This window comes from Meles meles, chromosome 5, assembly GCF_922984935.1.
Source record: "Meles meles chromosome 5, mMelMel3.1 paternal haplotype, whole genome shotgun sequence".
In the NCBI taxonomy this organism is placed as follows: Eukaryota; Metazoa; Chordata; class Mammalia; order Carnivora; family Mustelidae; genus Meles; species Meles meles.
In genome coordinates this window covers 99,846,043-99,868,977 of record NC_060070.1, presented here as the reverse complement: position 1 = coordinate 99,868,977, position 22,935 = coordinate 99,846,043, and the positions used below count along the sequence as shown (strand labels likewise).

Below are 22,935 nucleotides of genomic sequence, written 5' to 3'. Positions count from 1 at the left end.
GTTGGAATACTCTTCTCTTTTGCATACAGTGTCCAGGTCTTGAAGAACTACTGACATTATAAACTGGGATTTATATTAACTCCTGGAAATGCCATGGGTAGCTTAAATTTACTCCCAGATATGTGCTGGTGTAAGAATATTTAGTTGTGTGATCGATATTTGCTGTTGGTAGGTTCTAAGATCTAATGTTATGATATCTTAAATTTTTTTCAGATGTCACCTTTTCTAGTTTTGTGAAGAGTTGCTATAGTGATGACCTAGATGTCTGCATCCTGCCCAATGTGGAGAACACTGGAATCATGCACCCAATAATAGCAGAGAGGACCAAGATGCTAAAGATCAAAGACAAAAATAAGTTCTACTTTCCTCCTTTACAAGCTAGGTACTAGTTTTAGTATTTATAGTGAGCCATGTTTATGAAGTATTTGGCAATTTCTCAAATCCTTAAACATGTTTAGAAAAAAAGGATAAAATCATCAATGTGAATAGAAACAAGTTTTTCTGGAAAGTTACGGTAGATTGATTGAATGGCTCAAGTTCTTTACCCTATGTTCATGCCCTTCAATACAAGATTTTTGCAATCTTTCCTATAGTAGAGGCAGAGACTCTATTTCTGTCTTGAATTTGGGCTCAGCTATATGACTTTTTCTGGCTAAAAAAGAGAACAAAAAGTGATAGAATGCAAATTTTACTAATGTTGTTTCATTTTTTTATCTTTATTTGAGATACTTCTTTGGGTGTTTTCAAAATCATTGGGAAAAAAATTTAACCTAAGTCTTGAATCTTCCATGGAGTATGATGTCACTCATTTTCAGAAAAAGGCTCATGAGCCCTTGTGCAGGGACTAGAAGTCAAAGGAGACCGTGTCTGTTGCCAAGAATCCCTGCACTGAATGAAGTGTCTCAGATACTGGCAGCCAGACCCTGTGTAACTACTGTTCTTGAACATACAATCTGGGAATTTATACAGGGATCTGAAAACTAGATGAATTCTTTTTGTCATAAAAAGGAGTGGGAAAGTTAGGAGCAGGAATGACGGGTTATACTTTCTTTTCGCCACAACATTAGGGAAAACTCCTTTAGCTGAAAGGAAAGAATCAAGAAAAATTCCCCTAATTAGAAAATAATATGTTTGGCCCAATACCAATCTCTTTTTAATGCCCATCCCTGAGCCATTTTTTTGGTACCTAAACATTATGAGTTTTGCAGTTTGTGTTATCCTATTATCCTGTCATTTTTTTTCCTGCCCAGTTTTCCTTAGGTTCATGTCTTACTTATGGAATGAAATAGTTATAAAGCTAAATGATATTAGCATCTGATTCTTTTATTATTAATACTTGACACATGGTTGGCATACAATAAATATTTAATATTATTACTGATGGTACCTAAAATTATTAGACCAGGGGAAATCAAATAAATGCTCTATAATTCAATGCTATAATTGCTTATAACTTGTTTATATAACCTGCCAGACTCTCAATTCTGAAAGTATAGGAACCGTGTCTGTCTTTATCACCACTGTACTCCCCAACATATAAATGTAGGTTTTCAATAGATATTTGTTGAATGAAAATATCTATTTTTACTTTGTTTGTATATATCACAAATAGAATTGGTATTTATAATAATAATTTTAAAGTCCTGCAAGGCCCCAAAGTTTCATAAAGAAATGATTATATATGTTATGTAGATATTAGAAGAACATTTTATTTTATCTTGCTTCTTACAAGATTAGCAATCAGGCAAAGATTTTATATTCAGATATCTAGACTATTTGGTTATAAGAATGTCTTTCTTTTTGCTCATATAATGGAGAAATAACATTTTCTATAGTGTTTTATTTTGTATTTGTGTAGCACATTATTAGTAATAAAATCCTGTTGAATTTCTTTTTATCTCCTTTCTTTAAGATTTTATTTATTTGCTTATTTGGAGGGAGAGAGACTGGGGGAGGGGGACAGACTCCATGCTGAGTGTGGAGCCCGACATGGGGCTCTATGTCAAGACCCTGAGATCATGGCTTGAGTCAAAAACCAAAAGTCAGGGGTGCCTGGGTGTCTCAGTGGGTTAAAGCCTCTGCTTTGGGCTCAGGTCATGATCTCAGGATCCTGGGATAGAGCCCTGCATCAGGCTCTCTGCTCAGCGGGGAGCCTGCTTCCCCTTCTCTCCCTGCCTGTCTCTCTGCCTACTTGTAATCTCTCTCTCTCTCTGTCAAATAAATAAATAAAATCTTTAAACAAAACAAAACAAGAGTCAGATGCTTAACTGCCTGAACCACTCAGGCATCCTGAATTTCTTTTTCATGTCAGCACTACCAATATCTGTTTTCTTTGTGTTGCTTATCATGGAATGAAAGAGGTGCTTTCTGTCTGCCTTTACAGGAAAGGTTTAGGAATGCTGGTCTGCCCTGAATCAGATTGTGAAAATCCAAGAAAATATCTCTTTAAGGATCTGGATGGGAGAGCCCTGGGTCTTCCCCCACCAGTGTCTGTATTTCCTAAAATGGAGGCAGAATGGACTGGATCCTTCTTCAACACAGGTTGGTTATAGCTGAACTTGATGCCTCCAGCAGAGGGAGTATGCCTATGAGGGAGCTGGTTTGACTGGGTCCTCTAGTGGGAACCGAATCACCAGGAGAGGAACTGAGTTCCAGGTGGAGTCTGTGCTACTACAGAATACTGAGGGATTGAGCGATACCATTACGGTGTTGTTATTCCCCCCACAAGATCACTTACATCTCTGTATAATGCACAGATTCCCACAATGCAGCTCTGTGCCCAGGTGAGAACTTCCTCTCACTAGCACGCTCACCTGCTCCTGGAGCAGCACTCTCACTGCTCGCTGCCCCACAGTCAGCCAGGGAACCAGCTCCTCTGTACCCTGAGTCAGCAGTTCTCTTTCCTCCCGACTGAAGGGCTCTCAGTCTGGGGAGGGTGGCGAAGTAGATGTCATGCGGTTTTCTTTTTTTCCTCTATCTGTTCATTGCCCTTGGGGAGGGCAGGGCTCTACTCAAAATTCCTTCTCGCTGATGCAACGAGAGCCCATTTAGGGACCAGTTTTCATAGCCATAACCCCGGAGAGATGATCAGTCTTCTACGCCCACAAACAATGGGACTCCAAGTTTCTGTCTGAGGTCAGGTGGACGCTGTTGAACATAAATCTAAAGAATTTCCCCAGCTTTCTTTCTGTTTCAGTGGTGGATTCTTTCCAGACTTCTCTTCTAGTCTCCCTTTCCATTTTTAAGTTCTAAGTGAATGAATGTTCCAGGACTATGTTCTCAGATCTATTTTGTTCTCTCCCTAATATTGCTAAGTCCAAGGTTGAAATATCTTCTACCGCTGATGACTTCCAGTTTATATCTCCAGCCCTGAACTTTGGTTTGATATATACAATTGACTCCATTGGGAAGTACAATCGGCATTTCAGACTCAACATATCCTAAATGGATTCTTGAGCTCTGCCTGCCTCCCCAGCCTGCTTCTTGCCTAGTTGACCCTACCTCTGTAATTGGTATCATCACTCATGAGATTATTTAAGTAAAAAAACCTAGGAGTGATCCTTTATTCCTTTTTCTGATATAAATTCTCTCATTTATAAACCATCATCATCTCTCACCCAACAAGGGAATGGGCTTCTTTCTTCTATTCTTAAACCCCACAATCTATTTTTCACATGGCAGCCAGAGTGATCTTTTCAACTTTCCAATAGTTTTCCATTCCCCTAGAATGAAATCCAAACTACAAGCCTGTAAGTCTTATTGTATCTGGTACCTGACTACCTGTGACACCCTTTTTACTTATTCATCATAGTCTTATGTTTTCTTTAACATGTTAGGCTTATTCCTACCCCAGGTCTTGCCTTTGCATGTGCTGTTTCCTCTGCCTGAAATCTCCTTTTCTCATTTCTTTGCAGAGCTTGCTCCTTCTGTTCAAATGATAGCTCCTCAAAGAAGCCATCCCTGGTCACCCTGTCCAAAAGAATTATGTCCCCATTATTCTCTAGTTCTACTATGCTTTTTTTTTTTTTTTTTTTGGTCAGAGTTCTACTGTTTGAAATTATATTGCAAACATACTTGTTTACTGGTTGATTCACTGTTTGCCTTTTAAAGTGCAAACTTAGAGCAAGTGTTTTGTCCTGTTCATTGTTGTCTACTTGGGGAATGTTCAACAAAGAGTAGTTGATGGGTTGATCAAGGAAATGAATTGTTGATAGCCAAGGAGAATATTTATATTGTTTGCCCCAAACCCTTCAAGAACGTGTAGATGAAACTGAGGCTTCAATTTAGGTCCTGGGTTTAAGGATTTACCCATAGTAGAAAATCCGGAACCAAGACTTTCCTTGGTCTCTTTTTCCTTGTTGCCACCTTACTTCCATTTGAACCACTGCTGCTTTTAGCGTTTGGCCTTTATAGAAGTTTCTACATAAGTCTTTTCATTACCATATGATTTCATGCCTCATCACTTTTTCATATTTCTCTTAAATATTTTTATAGGTTGAAGGCTTATCTTTGCAACAGGATGACAAGTTATGGGGACTATGATATAGGTTTTAAAAAGTCAGTGCTGAGTACATGGAACATGCTAAGTAAATATTCATTTTGATATGCTGGTCATATCTGTTGAATATAACCAGCACATACATTGTTTGCACAGAGGAATAAAATGCAGGGAAAGTATATATTGAGAAAATACATGCAGCATAGTAAAAGAAAAAAAAAAGATAGGCAGCTACTCTCTCATTTACTACTATAAGTATTCAAATAGCTCTCTACAGTAAGCTATCTTGTTGGCTTTAAGAGTCGTCCCACTATTACAGGTGTTTATGCCATGGAGAAAGCATCTTACTTTCGAACAGAGTACAGGCATAACTGTGAGGGATTTCTCCACTAGTGGTTTGGGTGAGGACCTCATTGTTGAGAATCAGTACCAAGGGACATGGATCCCAGAGTATTTAATGGAAATTACATTTCAGAAAAGAATAAGGGCTGAAGAGTGTCTTAGTTGGGTTACTCCAGAGACAGCCACAGATATAAGGCTTAGACTCTAGTACTTTATGACAGGGGGTGAGTATGGAAAGTGGAGAAGTAGTGATATAAGACAGGGAAAGAGGTGAAGCCAGGAAAGATGGAATCAAACTGATCTCCACTGTAGAGAGCTGGAGCTCAGGTTTTGGGGGGAGCTCCAGGAGACCCTGGGCCCATGACTGAAATGTATCCCTGCTAAGCTATGAAGAGGCTAAGGTATTTATATTCAAATCCCTACTTGTCATTGGTTGAAGGATTCTTCTGGAAATTAACTCTCTAGCCTCTCGGCTGTCCCTGAAGAAAGGCCAACTGTGCTATTACCTGTGGCCAGGAACAAACCTTTCTCAGAAGAAGTGGTAGGTTCCACTAGCAGTCTTTGGTGTGTGAAGGTGAGTTCTGAAAACATATACCTGTGACACTGAAAATGTCTGGGACAAACTAGAGCTCTAAAATGCTGATCAAATAATTCATGTGTAAGGGCTCTGGGTGGCTCAGTTGGTTAAGTGTCTGTCTTCAGCTCAGGTCATGATCCCAGTGTCCTGGGACCGAGTTCCACATTGGGCTCCCTGCTCAGCAGGAAGTCTGCTCCTACCTCTCACTCCCTCCCTACTCATGCGTGCTCTTTCTCGCTCTCAAATAGGTTAAAAGAATCTTTAAAAAAATGCTCCATGTGTAAGTAATGGGGTGGTTGGATGAACTCAGATGGTTGCTTGCCATGTGGTATAAATATAGTGGTTAGGCATAGACATGTTCTTGTGGCTTGTTGTATATTTTGTTTCTTAACTTTCTGGTGTGTTTGTAAAATCTGATTCAGTAGTAAAACTCCAGCAGATATTACAGTAGAACATTCCACTTACTGTCAGTGTGTAGACAAGCATAAGTGTAAGTGTGTGTGTGTGTGTGTGGTTGAATGTATATAGGAAGGTGTATATGACTGACTGCTTTCAACTCCTGATGTTTTAAAGCTTTGTAACATTTTAAACGGGGTTGCTATAGGTACCAACTGCAAGGATTCCCACAGTAGAACCTGCTGTTTAGTGTGCTAAAAACACAATCTGTGTCTTCTTGCAGTGAAGGAGATAGCACATAGTGTAAATGGTGTCTTCGAAGTGCTGATAGGATTGTAGGGTTTTCCTTTGACTTCCAAAATATGAATGGATCCTCCTTCCCCAATTCAAGTCCCTTTTTAGTTCTTATTTACTTTTTTTACTTTTTTTTACTTTTACTTAGTTCTTATTTACTTTTTTAAAAAAGATTTTATTTATTTATTTGATAGAGAGAGACAGGGAGAGAGGGAACACAAGTAGTGGGGAGTGGGGACAGGAGAGGGAGAAGCAGGCTCCCTGCTGAGCAGGGAGCCCTATGCAGGGCTCGATGCCAGGACCCAGGGGACATGACCTGAGCCGAAGGCAGATGCTTAACGATAGAGCCACCCAGGTGCCCCATCCCTTTTAGTTTTAAAGCATTCTCTTGTATGCCACTTTCCAGTTCCTGTACACAATCTGATAGATAAGAAAAAGCACAAATTTAATCTGAAGAGGAGTGTCTGTTTTGTATTTTTCCTCTTCAAGACAAGAATCTATAATTTTCTGTGCAACAGGAAGAGGAGATGAAAATGGGGACCACTGGAACCAGCTCTCATGTTTATTTCAAGTGGCATTGAGTGTGCCACACCCCCGTGTTCTTTCTCAACTTTATTAACAAATGGTTTGGAGTCCCTTGCCTTTGGGGGTTATTTTTAATTTGAAAAACACAGATTGTATTTGCCCATATAAGTTCACAGCTGAGCTACCCCACCCAGACAGATATCCACAGGTCCCGGTGTATTGTCATATACTCTAGCATTAGAAGCAAGAATTATCCATGTGGATCAGCTATAAGGAATACTGTGCCAGTGGGTTTTTCTATCTGTGTGATGCAGAGTGTGTATCCAGGGGAAAAGTGAGCTGTTAATTTTGATTTGTACTTATCTGTAGGTTTGCATTTGCAGCCAACTCTGAAACATGCATGGCAATAGAGCGCTAAGCCGCTAATCCAAAGCAGGAGATCCTCTGAGAACCATTTGCATTTTATTCTGGAAAGGGTTTCTTTTGATTATGGAAGCAGCTGATGATATGAAGATCCAAAACCATGGAGAAAAACCAAGTCTTGAAATGAGAATCCCAGTCAGGTGGGACTAGACCGGTGCCAGAGCACCCTACTCTGGCTTCGTAGTCATTTCCAGTCTGTCCCGGACTCCAAATGGGTGGCTTTACCTCCCAGACCAGTTTGTACACGTGGAGTACCTGTGTGGTTGAGAGAAGACCAGAAGAAGTCACAGTTTTACTTTCAATGGCATTTTACAATTTCTGAGCCGTCTACTTTCTATGAAGAAAGTAGAAAGGGGCTGTGACATGGAAGGTGGCCCACCTTGAGCAGCTTTTGCATGCCACATGCTGAAGTTGGCATTTTCATTCATTGTGCGAATGCACTTTGACCTCCTATGGTCTACCAAGGCTTCTAAGGATGGGAGCTCTGGTTGTGAACAAGACAATACTCCTGCTTTCATCAAGTTTATGTTCCAGTGGAGAGAGATACATAAAGAAATAAAAACATTCCAATAGTGATGGGAGGTATGAAGAAAAGAGAATAGAGTTTTGGGTTAGAGAGGTAGATTGAAGGGTGTGCGTGTGTGCATGCAGGTGTGGGTAAGGGAGTGCTATTCGAAACAGAGTTACATTTCCAAGGAGACCTGAATGAGGGGCAAGGGGGTCACTGCTCGGAGCAGAGGGAGGAGACTTGTAGGGACAGAGAGCCGCCAGAACAGAACCTCTGAGCCAAGAATGGTTTCAGTGTGTCTGAGGGGTGGGTGAAAAGGTGATCAGTGCTACTGGTTGTAATTAATGGGAATGGGAGTAGTCACAGGTAGCCAGGAGCTGCTCCTTCCTAGGCCAGAACAGTTTGATAAGATGATGTTGGAGGACAGAGGTTGGAGGATGATGTTCATTCTCTGAAAACATGGTACCTACAGCCGTGGAATAAGTGTATAGCGGGAGTCAGACTGGGAGCAGGCAGTGCAGTTAGGAGGGGGCTTAGGGATGCACCACACCCACAGGCCATCTGCTGACATGCACTGGCCTGCAAAGTCTTACACTCACTGACAGTGAAATAATGACATGAATCGATCACTTAGAATCATAGCAACTTGACAGAGTAATTTTATGTCTGTTGATTCTAATTTATTAGAAATAATGGGAATTTATTTTGTACATCTAATTTTTCAGATAATTTATTTTTTTTCTTAAAGATTTTATTGGGGTGCTTGGTGGCTCAGTGGGTTAAAGCCTCTGCCTTTGGCTCAGGTCATGATCCCTGGGTGCTGGGATCGAGCCCCGAATTAGGCTCTCTGCTCAGCGGGGAGCCTGCTTCTTCCTCTCTCTCTGCCTGCCTCCCCCCTGCCTACTTGTGATCTGTATCTGTCAAATAAATAAATTTAAAAAAGAACGTAAAAAATATTTTATTTATTTATTTGTCAGAGAGAGAGAGAGAGAGAACACAAGCAGAGAGAGGAGCAGGCAGAGGGAGAAGCAGGTTCCCTATAGTGCAAGGAGCCCAATGCGGGACTCGATCCCAGGATCCTGAGATCATGACCCAAGCTGAAGGTAGATGCTTAACTGACTGAGCCACCAAGGCATCCCTAATTTATATTTTTTAAAGTCTTGATCCTTAATGGCCTGGAAATTTTAAAATAGACAAAAACAAACAAATAAAACAAAACAAAAACCCTGTCTTCTTGCCAAATATTTTTCAGTTGAGGAGGTAAATTTGATGTGCTTGGGACAGTGGCTTCTGTAGCTGACTTATCATCAGAATTATCTAGGACATTAAACATTCATTTGCATGTTGGGGGGATTTTGAGTCAATAGGTATGTGTGAGGCCCAGGCCTTTGTGTTTAAACACACATAAACACAGGTACACATTGACTCATAAACACAGCCTCCCTGAGTTATTCTGCTGTGCTAAGGTTTGAGAACCACTAACTAATAGAGTCATTTGTTTCCTTTGAAGTAAACAAACAGGAAGTTATGAAGACAAAGTTTTTAATTTAAAAAGTGAACAGTTTTAATTTCTCACAAAAAATCCAACATTTGTTCCCTCTGCCAAATACCATAGGCATAAATATACTTGCTTATATACACACTGGATATATTCCAGAAGGGGACTAGGACATGAACTAAAAAGGTATAGGAGTATTCACAATCTAAATTAAGTCTTCAGATAATAAGAATATATTAAACTTTTTAAAATGTAGATTATTTTTGCTAGGACTGAAGTGAGTTGAATGACCTCAAAATGACACTTTAATAATAAAGCATTGAATAAAAGTGAGTTCAATGCAAAGTTTATTTTTTAAATTCTACATTGCATCATTATATTAAAAAACTTAAACTCATGATAAGCTTTTCCCACACTTTCCTTGACGTCATTCCCAGCAAAGTCCTGTGGTCTGACCAGGACTTCTGACCAAATCCATCTTCAGGACAGGTGAGAGTTTCCCATTCTTTGCCACAAGAGGGTAAGAAACATTTTTCAAATGGTGTCCCTTCTTGGTCGCTTCTTGAGAAAGTTATAAACCATTAGGGAGACCTTAAAAGTGACTGGCCTCAAATCAAACATAAAAGATGAGGTTGATAAAAAAGAAAATAAAGCCGGCATTTGACTGTCAGCCCACGGAGTGATGAAGTAGTTTCCCACCGAATAATGGGAAAGTTCCTGCAACCTGGGAGATGCACGGTCAGCTGCTTGCGGACAGAGCAGCTAGCATCGGCTCAACCCTTTGTTGCTAGATCTCAAAATGCATGCATCTTTTCTTTAAGCTTTCCAGGCTTCTCTTTCTTCCCATTTGTCCTGGGAATGACAGCAAGATGGTATTATAAAATGGGAGAAGGGAGAGGGAGGGAGAAAATGAGGGGACAGAATGGAGAGAGGAAATGGTTTGTCTGCCAATATCTGTGCTTGCAGAGGTCTTTTTCTTCTAGCTAGAGGGGGAAATACCATTCTCTTTTCCCAAGCAATTATAGGCCCCAAAGATTGAAACTTGGTATATAGCTCTTTAATCTCAGCAGATATTTATGGTTAAACATTAGACTTTTAGGATTCCAGATGTCAGGGTATTAAAATATAAAGGCACAGTAGAGTCTCGGAAAATATTAGAATCTTCAGGATGCGTGGCTGCAGGGATTTTTCTCCCAAGCAGAAGAGGGCAAAGCTCTCCGTGATCCTTTGTGAGAGCACCTTTCCTTCACCTGATTCTCTCACTCCCGCATGACTAGCCGCATCTCCCGGCTGTGAGTGGTGTGACAGTGTTTGACTGTGTTTTGAAATCGCCCATAGTGTCAGTTGGAATGCTTTTCGTGTGAGACTTGTAAAGGATGACACGGGAAGGCATATGAGCCATGGGAATAATTCTGTCGCTGCTCCTCAATCTGGACACTTTGTAATCCGAGATTGCATCAATTCTCAGATCTTCCGCTGACACCCAGTACTCGTGAAGTATCTGCCATGTTTCTGACGGTTCTAAGAACTTCAGATGAGTTGTCTCATGTAATCCCATAACAGAATATACCCTATGAGGTAGATAGTCTTATTCCCTACCTGTTATAGCTAAGGAAACTGTTGTAGAGATATAGGTAACTTGCCCAAGCCATAAACTAATGAATGGAAGTTTCCGAACCGAACCCGTGTTTTTTACACTATGCGCGATATACCCTCTTGCTAAGTTTCTTTTTCCTTTTTCCTCTACATTCTCCAGTGTTAGCTCTCTTAGATCTGTCAACTTTCTCACATAGCGTCCTGTTTACACAGAGCAAAGCAAACGGAGACTGTGCAGTTATTCTAGCAATAATCCACCCCAACTAGCAGTAATAATAGTCACCATTATATCTAGCATATTCAATGTGCCAGGCATTATGCTAAGGGGGTTATAAACATTCCCATTTATCCTTTCAACAACCTTAACGTGTAGGGATTGTTATCCCTTTTCAGCATTCAAAGAAATAGGGATTTGGAGAAGCCAACTAATTTTTCATGGTCCTACACTTAGAATGTGCAGAACCAAGATTTAAATCTATATTTGTCTGATTCCAAAATCTGGCTTGGAACCACTTTTAGATAATTATCATCGTGTGGTCTGAATCATCTGGTGGGGAGCTGCACAGAGAGCTATTTCACCAATGAATTCACATTTTTCCATTTTATGTGGTAACAAATCGATTTTTAAATTTAACATTCAACTTTTTTTTTTAATATTTTATTTATTTGACAGACAGAAATCACAACTAGGCAGAGAGGCAGGCAGAGAGAGAGGAGGAAGCAGGCTCTCTGTGGAGCAGAGAGCCCGACGTGGGGCTTGATCCCAGCCCTGGGATCATGACCTGAGCCGAAGGCAGAGGCTTTAACCCACTGAGCCACCCAGGCGCCCCTCGATTTTTTAATTTAAAAACTTTTTCAATTACTATAACATTTCTGAAAGGCAATGGTAATAATGACCACACACACAAAAAATGTCACTTAGTTCTTCTTCATATGTAGATGACCATTTCCCATGTATGAAGTAAATGGACTGTCCCCTCCAAGAAACCCATTTTGCCAGTGTTAACCCCTGGAAGTTGTGTGACAACAATAGAGCAGTACAAAGTAGAGGTTTGATCATGAGATCAAAATTTATTGTGGTGCCTTGCTCAGGCAAGGAATCTGCTTCTCTCTCTCTAGCTTTTCCCCCTCTGTCCCTCCCCACTGCCCATTCTCTTTCTTTCTCAAATAAATAAATAAAATCTTTTAAACATTTATTATGGTAATTCATTATGGTAGCCTCCCTTTTTTCCCAGTAAATTGAGGTATGCCCCCCCTGCCACCAGCTTAGATGTTTCTTGAGAGTCCAGTTGAGAGCAAAGCACTATGTACTGTCGGGGTGTCCTAAATAGGACACAGCAAGGTAGATAAGAAGCCATCCTTGCCCTCGTGCATGGGTGTGGCAGGGCCAGGCTATGAGTTGGAGAAAATGATTTAATATAAAATTGGCACATACGCTGGAGAGTCCATGTATACCTGGGGATCTAGACAAGGGCTCTAGGAAGGAAATGGAGTTTGCCATGAGCCTAGAACATCAGGTAAAGTGTTGAAAATCCTGCATGAAAGAAGCCAGGCAAAGAGGGTGTTTTGAAGCAGCAGACTCAGTGGAATGCTCCCTGGCTTCCAGACGCAGATGGGGCTCTTCTGGGTCTTTCTGTCCTTGCTCTACCTATGACAGTTCTATTATAGCACATCTGATGCTCTCCTGCCATCATCTTTCAAGCCTCTCATCTCACCAGACTGTGAATACCTTGACAGCCAAGATCCTTGAATTTTTAGTATAATCCCTGGAACATAATATATGCTCAGTAAATGTTTGCTGAATGAGGGAATAAATGAGTAAGTGGGTGACTGAGCAAAATGGCAGCAATTCAAGTTTAGGTGCCAGTCAACTCTTCCACAAAGTAAATCTTACAGATTTACTTAATATATAATTTGTTTAAGCTATCTCAAAGAATGTTCCCTATTCACTCATCTCAGGAGACGGCGGTCCGTGGCTAAATTTTGAAAACTCTGACTATTCAAATTTTGGAGAGTCATCATGTACATTAAGATATTAAAGGCTCTGATAAGTTCTGCAATTATATTTAAAAATGCTATTTAAATTTGCATTATCCAATATTTCTCAAACTTCTTAACTCATGAATACTTATTCAGACTACACATTAGTGTCCATTGGAATTAGTGTACTTCAGAATGCCTTTTAGGAAATACTGGCTCATGTTAATTCATTAGTTTGTAGGGATACATGCCAATTGGAAAGAAATAAGATTACAGGATGTTTAGTTTGGATGGTTCCTTGGAGGTTAATATGTTCCACTTTCAACTCAATAGATGTATTGAATTCATAGATAGTCTCTACCTTTAACTTTATCAGGAAGTTGGAATTCACTCCCTTCCAGGGCTACCAAATATATTTTGAATAATTTTAATTATGAAGATTCTTTCCATGATTTCCACCAGCCATGATCTAGCTGACCTTTTTGTATAAGAGTACAGGTTTAATTCTTTCCATATTACAGCCTTTTACATATTCAAATCAGCAAAATAATGATCTTAATAACCCAGTATGCCTCTTTCAAGCAAAGAAATTCCAAATTCCTTCTGTTAGTCAACATATGACAGATTGTTTCTAGGTCTTCTCTTTCTAAACTGGCTAATTTTTTATACTCTTTAATTTGTTGATGATTTTTCCAAAATGTAGAAGTCAGAACATTATCTAGCATTATCTTATGAGATAATAATGCAAACCCCAATAGAATTTAAATTTTTTAGTGGGCAGTTTAAAAAAAGTAAAAAGAAATGGAATTAAATTTAATAATATGTGTTATTTAATCAAATATATTAAAAACATTACCATTTTAAGATTAATCCAATACGACACTATTAAGATATTTTTGCATTTATTTTTTCATGTTGTGTATTTGAAATTTAGTTTATATCTCATAGTTATAAGGTATCTCAATTCAGAAACAACATTTTCATCAGAAATATTTTATGTGTATCTAGATTTGATTTGAAAAAGTAGACTCACGTGTATAAGTTGTTCCAAATATACCTAAATATTTTCCAACAATTAATCACTAATACACTTCAAATTATAAGTAGCTAAAATTATATAATTATATTCAACTTAAAATTTAATTCTCAGTTGCCATAGTCATAGTTCAAGGGCTAAATAACTACCTGAAGCTATGGTTACCACATGGGGATTTTTCTTCCCTTGTTCTGGGAGGTCAAAGAAAAAGAACTGATTTTTTTTTTTAACCTATGTAGTAGACTATTAATCTCTGTTAAGTTTCATTTTTATAAGTCACTTTTATAGGTCATTCAATTTAACTTGGGTTTCTTTGGATTAGACACTAAGCCCAAAATTAGAAACCATTCTACAGACCACCTAATTAGTTCTGGGCATATAACCCAGTCAATAAAAGAAAGAAGCTTATTAAAATTATCTCTTAAGGAGCTACTGTTTAAATACCCAGTCCTCCAATAAAGCATCAAGGTTTTTGGAGACTGGGAATTTTACTACTCAAGTTAAGGACCCTTTATTGAAAAGTCACTTCACATTGCTATGCTTTGTTGTATGAGAAGATCGATAATACCAATGTTCCATGAGAGGGACTATTTTTGAATATCTGTAACTAAATAAAGTTACATGACTTTTTGCTGTGATGATATCCTGGTTCTCTCTTTTTTTCTTAATTTTCTTTACTTTTCGCTCTCTCTTTATTTGCCCCTGCCCCCACTCCCTATTCCATCTCCCCAGGTTATTTCCAGACTTCATTGAATAGTAAACTGTGCTCCTAGTCTTCAAATTTTAATAATGAAAGAATTCTGCAATGCTCTGTTCAACCTTTTGGTACAATAGTATTGAAAGATTAGAATGCAGAAGCTCAAACTTTAGCTTATTTTACACCTAAGGCAGATGGAATTTTTTTGTTTATTTTATATATTCTTATGTGTGTTTGTGTGTGTGTGTTATGCATATGTGCATTTTAGTGGAAGGGGTTACTTGAACAGTCCCATCATTAAATAAAACACTTGTGCCTTACCAATAGGAACTAAAGAAGTTCATGACTCAGACCTCTTTTCAATATTATGGACCTGGAAGATTCTTTGATCTGGTTCTCTGTTTTTTCTCCATATATCTGCATACTCGCTAGATGTAAAAACTAATGCCATTTTGTGATGGTTTGAGTGTAATTATTAAAAATATCCTGAAAATAGATGGGTCAAAGGAACAAAAACCTTTTAAAGGTCAGAAATAGATCCAAATACATTTGAGAAATCAGTTTATAAAAAAGATGACATTTTAAATCATGGGAAAATAGAAACTATTCAATTAATGTCATTGAGACATTTAAGTAGTCATTTAGGGAAAAATTGAGAAATTCATACTTTTTATAAAAGTAAATTCCATATGGATTCAAGAGGAAAAAATTGAATATATAGAATTACTAGAAAATATGGGTGAGATTATATTTTTCTCTTTATGGAGATCTTTCTTAGCACAAATCAAAATCCAGGAAACATAAAATAAATATTTGATAAATTTGACTAAGAATTAAAAAGTTCTGCAAAGAGTATCAAAAGCTAAATTAAAAAAACCTAGGAAAAATTCACAACTCAGAGAAAAGAGCTAATTACCTGATAATAACAAAAAATTCTTACTACTATTTAAGGACAAAAAGGAATAAGCCAATTAAAAAAAAGAGTCAAAGGATTCCAAATATATTTCACAGAGAAAGAAGTGCAAATATCAGTAAACATACAAAAAGCCCAATTTCTCTCATAATCAAAGCATAAGTTAAGAACTTGTACACTGGGACACCTGAGTGGCTCTGTCAGTTAAGCATCTGCTTTTGGTTCAAGTCATGATCTCAGGGTCCTGGGATGAGCCGCACAACAGGCTCTGTGCTCAGCAGGGAGCCTTCTTCTCCCTCTGCCTCTGCTCCTCCCTCAGCTTGTGCTCTCTCTCTCTCTCTGTCAAAATAAATAAAATCTTTTTTTTTTTTTTTAAAGCTCTTATACTGTGTCTTACTGCATGGATGATGTCCATTTACTAGGTGTGCAGCTCTAAGCAAGTTTCTTCTGCTCTCTGAGCCTCAGTTTCCCCATTTAGGAAGTAGACACATCAATATTATATACTCATGATTATTGTAAGGATTAAAAGAGAGAAACTTAACAAAAGTATCCACTATGGCAACTGAGACAGTGGTGACCACTGCTACTATAATTACTCTTAATATTATTGCTTTAGCAGTTGTCTTGGCAAGACTTAAAAAGTGTGATCATCTCCATGTTGGGGAATGTCACAGAAAGAGTTCTTCAAATTTCAGACTTTATTCTCCAATATCATTTGATGTAGCCTCTTGGCATCTGGTAACAATTTAAAAGTTCTGACTCAGCAACTCCATTTTAAGACATTATCCATTTTTGTTGAATGAATAAACAAAACTTTTTAAAACACACAATGAGAAAGAAAACACTCCCTGCCTCTAAGCCTCTGCTATCCTGATCTTCAGTACTACTGCTCAGAAGAATCAACTGGAAAGTTGCCATATTAAAAAAAAAATCACTTATATTTATTACTTATCATTTTAATAAGAATAATGATAGTAAAACTCATTTATATAACAAAAGGAATCCTCAAAAATGAGTTGGTTATTATGTAAAGCATGTCAAGAAAAAGGACACAGAAGGAAAGAAATTTTAGTAGACCTAGAAACCAATCTTTTTACTATGGAATTAGGGACTCCCTATAGGACCCAATTCTAATTTGCTTAACTCCCTCACAGGAGAAATATTAATAAAATTTGAGTGTAAGTTCCTGAAAGTAATTGCCATGGAGAAAGGGAGGTGAAGCTGATTTTTTTTTTTTTTTAATGTGGCCGTGGGTAGTAATCTTTTCCTTTTTGGGTGATGTTGGTAGGATGCAGCTCTCCTTGAGCATTGCCAGTGTGGAAACCAGACTGTCCCTACATCTAGGCTATATTCTCTCTGTTTGAATGCTTTCCAAGCAAAGGAGCAGAACTTAGAGCTATAAAAGACACATGCATATAAAATACTTAGCCCCAAGCCTGGATTGGGATAAGCACCAAGTAAATACTAGTGACCACTGTTCTGTTGCCACCATTTATCATGGCTCTGGCTGGGGCAATGACTTGAGCATTTTAGGCATCATGTCTTAACGATTCTTGTGTGCTACTCTTCTATTGCTGCCATAACAAATTACTACAAATTTAATGGCTTAAAACAACACCCATGCATCATTTCACAGTTCTGTAAGTCAGAAGTCTGGTAGACTTGGCTGATTTTCTGCTTTGAGGCTCTCAAAGACTAAATTAAGGCATGGCAGAACTGTTCTCCTTTCTGAAGTATCTAGGGATGAATCCACTTCCAATCTCACTCAGGTTCTTGGCCAAATTCAGTTCTATGGGATTGCAGGACTAAGGTCCCCATTTCTTTGCTCATAGCTTTGGACGTCATGCTTAGCTTCTAAGGCTGCCCACATCCCCTGACTTGTGGCCCCCTTAACCTTCAAAGCCAGCAATGGTGGATTGTGTTCCTCTCATGCTTTGAATTCCTCTTGTCTTTTCTTCTGTTGCATCTGACTCTAGACAGAGAAAGTTCTTCACTTTTAAAAAAGTTTATAGGATCAGATCTGGCCCACCCAGATAATTTCCCCACTTTGAGATCCATCACCTTGATCACCGTGGCAAAACCCCTCTGGCATATTCACATGTTCAGAGTCGGGGCATGAACATCTTTGAGAAGTTATTATTTAGCCTATGATAGTTCTTTGTGAGGTCTTAATTTTAGTTTTAAAAGGTGAAAGAATCAGACATAAGAAATATTAAGTTGGGGGGCGCCTGGGTGGCTCAGTGGGTTAAAGCCTCTGCCTTCGGCTCAGGTCATGATCCCAGGGTCCTGGGATTGAGCCCCGCATCGAGCTCTCTGCTCCGCAGGGAGCCTGCTTCCTCCTCTCTCTCTGCCTGCTTCTCTGCCTAGTTGTGATTTCTCTCTGTCAAATAAATAAAATATTAAAAAAAAAAGAAATATTAAGTTGGAACACTGATGCAATCTTTGAAAGCTTTCTTCTCTTACGGAGAAAAAGTAAGATCTCGTTTGTTTTGCTTTAGAGGTATTATAGACACAGGGAGGATTCCGTATTTGTTCTGCTGGGTGAACACCAAGTTTCGATGGAAAAATTACCAGTATAACCTGATTTATTTGGTGTGATTATGTAACCTTATGATTCATAACCTGATTTTTGTCTCATTTTTGTTTTAAGTTGAAGCAAAAAAAGTTATTTTGGTATGCATTTAAATATGTCTTTTAGAACATGTATTTTAACTTCAACTGTTTGCCCTGCCCCACCTTTGATGTATTTATTTCCTATGCTAGCATTTGTTTCCTCCACCAATTACCCCTGAGTGAAGGGAAGCAGAATTTAGACATTAGAAACTCCTGGATGTCCGGTGCCTGATGATGCTCGGCGACACAAATGTGAACTTCTATAATAAAGGAAAGCAGCTCATTTTCCCTGGCTCTCTCAGACACATCTATGGCCCACCTAAATAGCTGAGTATGAGCTTGCAAAAGCTTCGGTGAGGGAGCATTGCGTTTTGCAGCAATTAATTTTGCAGAGAAAGCAGTCTGTTTAAAGACGCCTGCAGCACTCACTAAAATGGGGGTTGTTTTTCAAGACCCGCAGTGGGCTCAGGCTGGCTCATCAACAAAACAACAATGCTAAAATATGGCCTCCTGGGTTTTGCAAAAGAAGGGACTAGAGGGGCAATGAATTATGCTCACCTGCTAGAGCTGGGTGAAGACTGTAATTGTTTAGCCCCCTAGCACTACCCTGCAAGGGTTAAAATGACAGAGATATTAGTTGGCAATGGCTAAAATTGTTGGTTTGAAGCTCTCGGCAATACGCACACTGTTATTTACCGGACTTGGTCGATTTACTTCTTAATGCAATAATGACCTGTGAAATGAAACGTGAGCTAGACAATTGTTCCTCATTGTTTCTAGTAAAACATTCTTTCATACCCCATTAAACCACCATTAATTCCATGTGAAAGAGAGTCACGCACAAGCACCCAATGGTCTCTCTCTCTTTCTCGGACTTTCTTACCCCCATGTTCCTGCTTTATTTTTCGTCTTTTTTTTTCTTTCCCTTTTCTCTCCCCTTTCTTCAAAAGGAAGAGGGACATCATGGAGTACCTGGTGGGAATTCCTTTGCATGATGCCCCGAGTGACATTTCTTCTGAAACGGGCAAGGGTTCGATTGCTGATCCTCAACCTGGCTCTCCATTTGGTTTGGACAGGAAAAGAGCCACAGAAACAGAAGTTTATAAAACAAGGAGCAATTTTTTAGGCTTGTTAAAAAAAAAAAAAAAAAAAGTCCAAATGCCTATTTGAGTGAGTAGGCATCAATCTTCCCACGCTGGTGGCTGAAAAACCACGGTGGAGAAGCCAACTACTGGAAGTGGTGAGGCCCCTTCACTGGTCTGGGGAGGGGTCCTTCCCTAGCAGGAACACACAGCAGTCACAGGAAGCCCCTACCTCTCCCAGGAGCCTAATTGTGGACCGCTTCCCCTTACCCAAGGACCTACTCTAACTTAAGAGCTAAAAGCTCCAACCAAGATGAGTTGAGCCACACAGCAGGAGACAGACATGGGGCTTGTCTTCATTTCCTTTACTGTGTGACTGGAGTGTTTTGCTCTCCATTTTGCCTCTTGCTGTTTGTCCGGTCACTGCATCCCTCTAATTTCTCCTTTGTGGTCACATTGCCTTTCTTCTTCTGTGGTTAAATCTTCTTCGGCTTCCCTACAAATGTGAGGACATTTGTGATTCTGTTTAGAGTCCACATGGATAAGGCAGGATGCTCTCTCCACCTAGGACCCTCAATAACATCAGAAAAGTCCCTTTTGCCATAGAAGGCAACATTCACAGGGTCTGATGATTAAGACATGGACATCTTGGGGCCATTGTTCAAGCACTAAAAATGCTTGGTGATTCCAAGATGAAACACACACACACACACATATGTCTATATGTGTGTGTATATACATATATATATAACACACATATATATACACATATATATACACACATACATATATATTCATATATATTCCCATTGCCATCAGTCTCTTTCAGATCTTCAATGCATTTCAAATTCCAAATCTAAACAATTGAAACAGTGTCCTATTAAGTCTTCCCATTTGTTCTGTGTGTGTGTGTGTGTGTGTGTGTGTGTGTGTGTATGTGTATCTCAATTTGTTTTTTTTTTTTCCATTTTATTTATTTTTTCAGCGTAACAGTATTCATTCTTTTTGCACAACACCCAGTGCTCCATGCAAAACATGCCCTCCCCATTACCCACCACCTGTTCCCCCAACCTCCCACCCCTGACCCTTCAAAACCCTCAGGTTCTTTTTCAGAGTCCATAGTCTCTTATGGTTCGCCTCCCCTCCCCAATGTCCATAGCCCGCTCCCCCTCTCCCAATCCCACCTCCCCCCAGCAACCCCCAGTTTGTTTTGTGAGATTAAGAGTCATTTATGGTTTGTCTCCCTCCCAATCCCATCTTGTTTCATTTATTCTTCTCCTATCCCCCTACCCCCCCATGTTGCTTCTCCATGTCCTCATATCAGGGAGATCATATGATAGTTGTCTTTCTCCGATTGACTTATTTCACTAAGCATGATACGCTCTAGTTCCATCCACGTCGTCGCAAATGGCAAGATTTCATTTCTTTTGATGGCTGCATAGTATTCCATTGTGTATATATACCACATCTTCTTTATCCATTCATCTGTTGATGGACATCTAGGTTCTTTCCATAGTCTGGCTATTGTAGACATTGCTGCTATAAACATTCGGGTACACGTGCCCCTTCGGATCACTATGTTTGTATCTTTAGGGTAAATACCCAGTAGTGCAATTGCTGGGTCATAGGGTAGTTCTATTTTCAACATTTTGAGGAACCTCCATGCTGTTTTCCAGAGTGGTTGGAAAGTCCAGATTTGGCAATTTTGGGTATTTTCTTTCCCTTTCTCCTCTTGAAAGGGATGAAGGAGAATGGGGAAAGAAAATATCCTGAGTTGCCTAAATCAGTCTCTCTCTCTTTCTCTCTCTCTCACACACAGATACATTCACAACAGATCCAAAAATAACCCCAATTGTTTTTTAATATTTGAACATTTTTCACTTCCAATTTTGGAGGTGGGTTTATCATCACCATTTGAAATTCTCAACCACTGATTTTTCCAACTCTTTCAAAATTGTTCCAGCTGAACTTAATTGTTCTTGAATAGCCAATAAATTTGTAGGTGTGAACTCTGGCACTGGTCTGTATGATAGTATTTAGTCACTATATACTATATATATATAGAATTCCCCATATTCTCCTTTTAAGGAGGGAAATAACCAGCTGGGTCATCCCCTCATTCTTTCTAGTTTCCTCCTGAAAGCATATCTGATATTTTGCTACTTGCAGCTGCTCTCATGAAGTTACAGGAGCAAAATGATTCCTTTATAATCATATAACCTATTAGACCAGTCTTAGAGTCTACAAGCCAGAATTCTTCCCTCTGTATTAGAATGTCTTTTAACAAAAAGTTAATTAAAAAATAAATCAGTAATTAGTTAAGTAAATAAATGATTAACGGCTCATTTAAAACAAGCTTCATTTTTTTTCCTAAAAAAAAAGAAAGAAAAAAGAAAAAAACAATTGAGAGTAACCCTTTCCTGTTCAGAGTATGCCTATTACTATAGCTATTCCATCTTTCCAAAAGTTCCCACCTGTCCTTCAAGGGGACGTCCTCTCTTCTCCAGAACTAATGAAGTCTTTCTCCTCAGAAACCCTGTGCCAGGTTCTTGACTCTATTGTGAGAAAGAATTCAAGGGCCAGTCGGAGTAAAGTATAAGGGAAGCCAAGCTTAATTGCAACGTGAAACTATACTTTCAAGATGTGAGAACAGGTGAGCTCAAGGGAGAGCTTGCCCGCTGTGGTTTGGGTTTCTATCTTTTATTGACAGTTGTAAACAAAGGGGTGGCATATTCATGGCTTGAGGTGGGGATTTCTGGGAAGCAGGGTTATGTGCTTTTTCTTTTGTATTTGGTCAGAGATTTCCTGTCATGGCACCATTAGGGAGGAGATTTTATTTTTTAAAATTTATTTATTTATTTTTTAAGATTTTATTTATTTATTTAATAGATAGAGATCACAAGTAGGCAGAGAGGCAGGCAGAGAGACAGGAGGAAGCAGGCTCCCTGCTGAGCAGAGATCCCAATGTGGGACTCCATCCCAGGACCCTAGGATCATGACCTGAGCCAAAGGCAGAGGCTTTAACCCATTGAACCACCCAGGTGCCCCAGGGAGGAGATTTGAGTGTGTTAATGGAGTATAATGAAAGAATAATGTGAACTTTGGCCTGTTTTGTCAGCCATCTTGGACCTGTCTGATTTGATCCAGTTTCTTATGGTTTTGTTTTGGAGTGCTGCTAGGACAGGCCTCTGACTTCCTCATGGTTGGCCATGACTTCCTCTGGGCTGGCCTCCAGGCATCCTGTTAGAACCTAACTGCCTACTCTTATAATCATTCATGTTATATTTTGCTTGGAATGCTTAATCATGTTAGCATATAGTGGTGACTTCTTTTCCCCATTTGATTATAACTTCCTGGAGGACAGGACAGATTTATTATGATAACTGTAGCTGTTCAACCAATATGTGTTGATTTTCTATTACAGAGTAATAATAGGGGTGCCTGATGGCTCAGTCAGTAGAGTCTAGGACTCTTGACCTCGGGGTTGAAAGTTCGAGCTCCTCAATGGGTGTAGAGATCACTTAAAAATAAAAAAACCTTAAAACAACACAAAACAAAGTAATAACGGATACTACTATTGTGCTAGCTTCCATTTACTGGGAAGTAGTGGTTGGGTGCCTCATACATGCCAGCCATTGTGTTAGGTGCTTTATATATCACATCTTTACAATAACTTTGCAAAGTAAGCCTCATTTTTATCATTTGAAATGAATGAAACTGAGGCTCTCAGAGTTTAGGGACTTTGTTTAAGAGGCTATGTCCAGTGGTAAAGCAAGGATTTATATCCAAATCTGGTTGAATTCAATGCCTAAATTTTTTTTCTTGATGCCCATGACCCTTTCTGTATAGAGGCTCTCTGAAGAGTTACATGTGACCCTGAAGGAGATCCTTTAGTACAATAGTCCAAGCGTGTAACTATAATCTGGAGCAATATAAGATAAGCACCTGCAGATACCT

General features: G+C 39.2%; 1 protein-coding gene across 1 annotated transcript in view; it reads left to right on the top strand.

Moving 5' to 3' along the window:
- The window catches only part of LOC123941759 (fibrocystin), a 361,193-nt gene that overhangs the window by 336,113 nt on the left and 2,145 nt on the right, over window positions 1–22,935 (top strand). The window contains exons 59-61 of the mRNA XM_046005454.1: window positions 214–382; window positions 2,384–2,545; window positions 20,196–20,202. Of these exons, the coding sequence (XP_045861410.1) occupies window positions 214–382; window positions 2,384–2,545; window position 20,196 (332 nt within the window). The 3' untranslated portion in view covers window positions 20,197–20,202. The remainder of the gene's footprint in view (window positions 1–213; window positions 383–2,383; window positions 2,546–20,195; window positions 20,203–22,935) is intronic.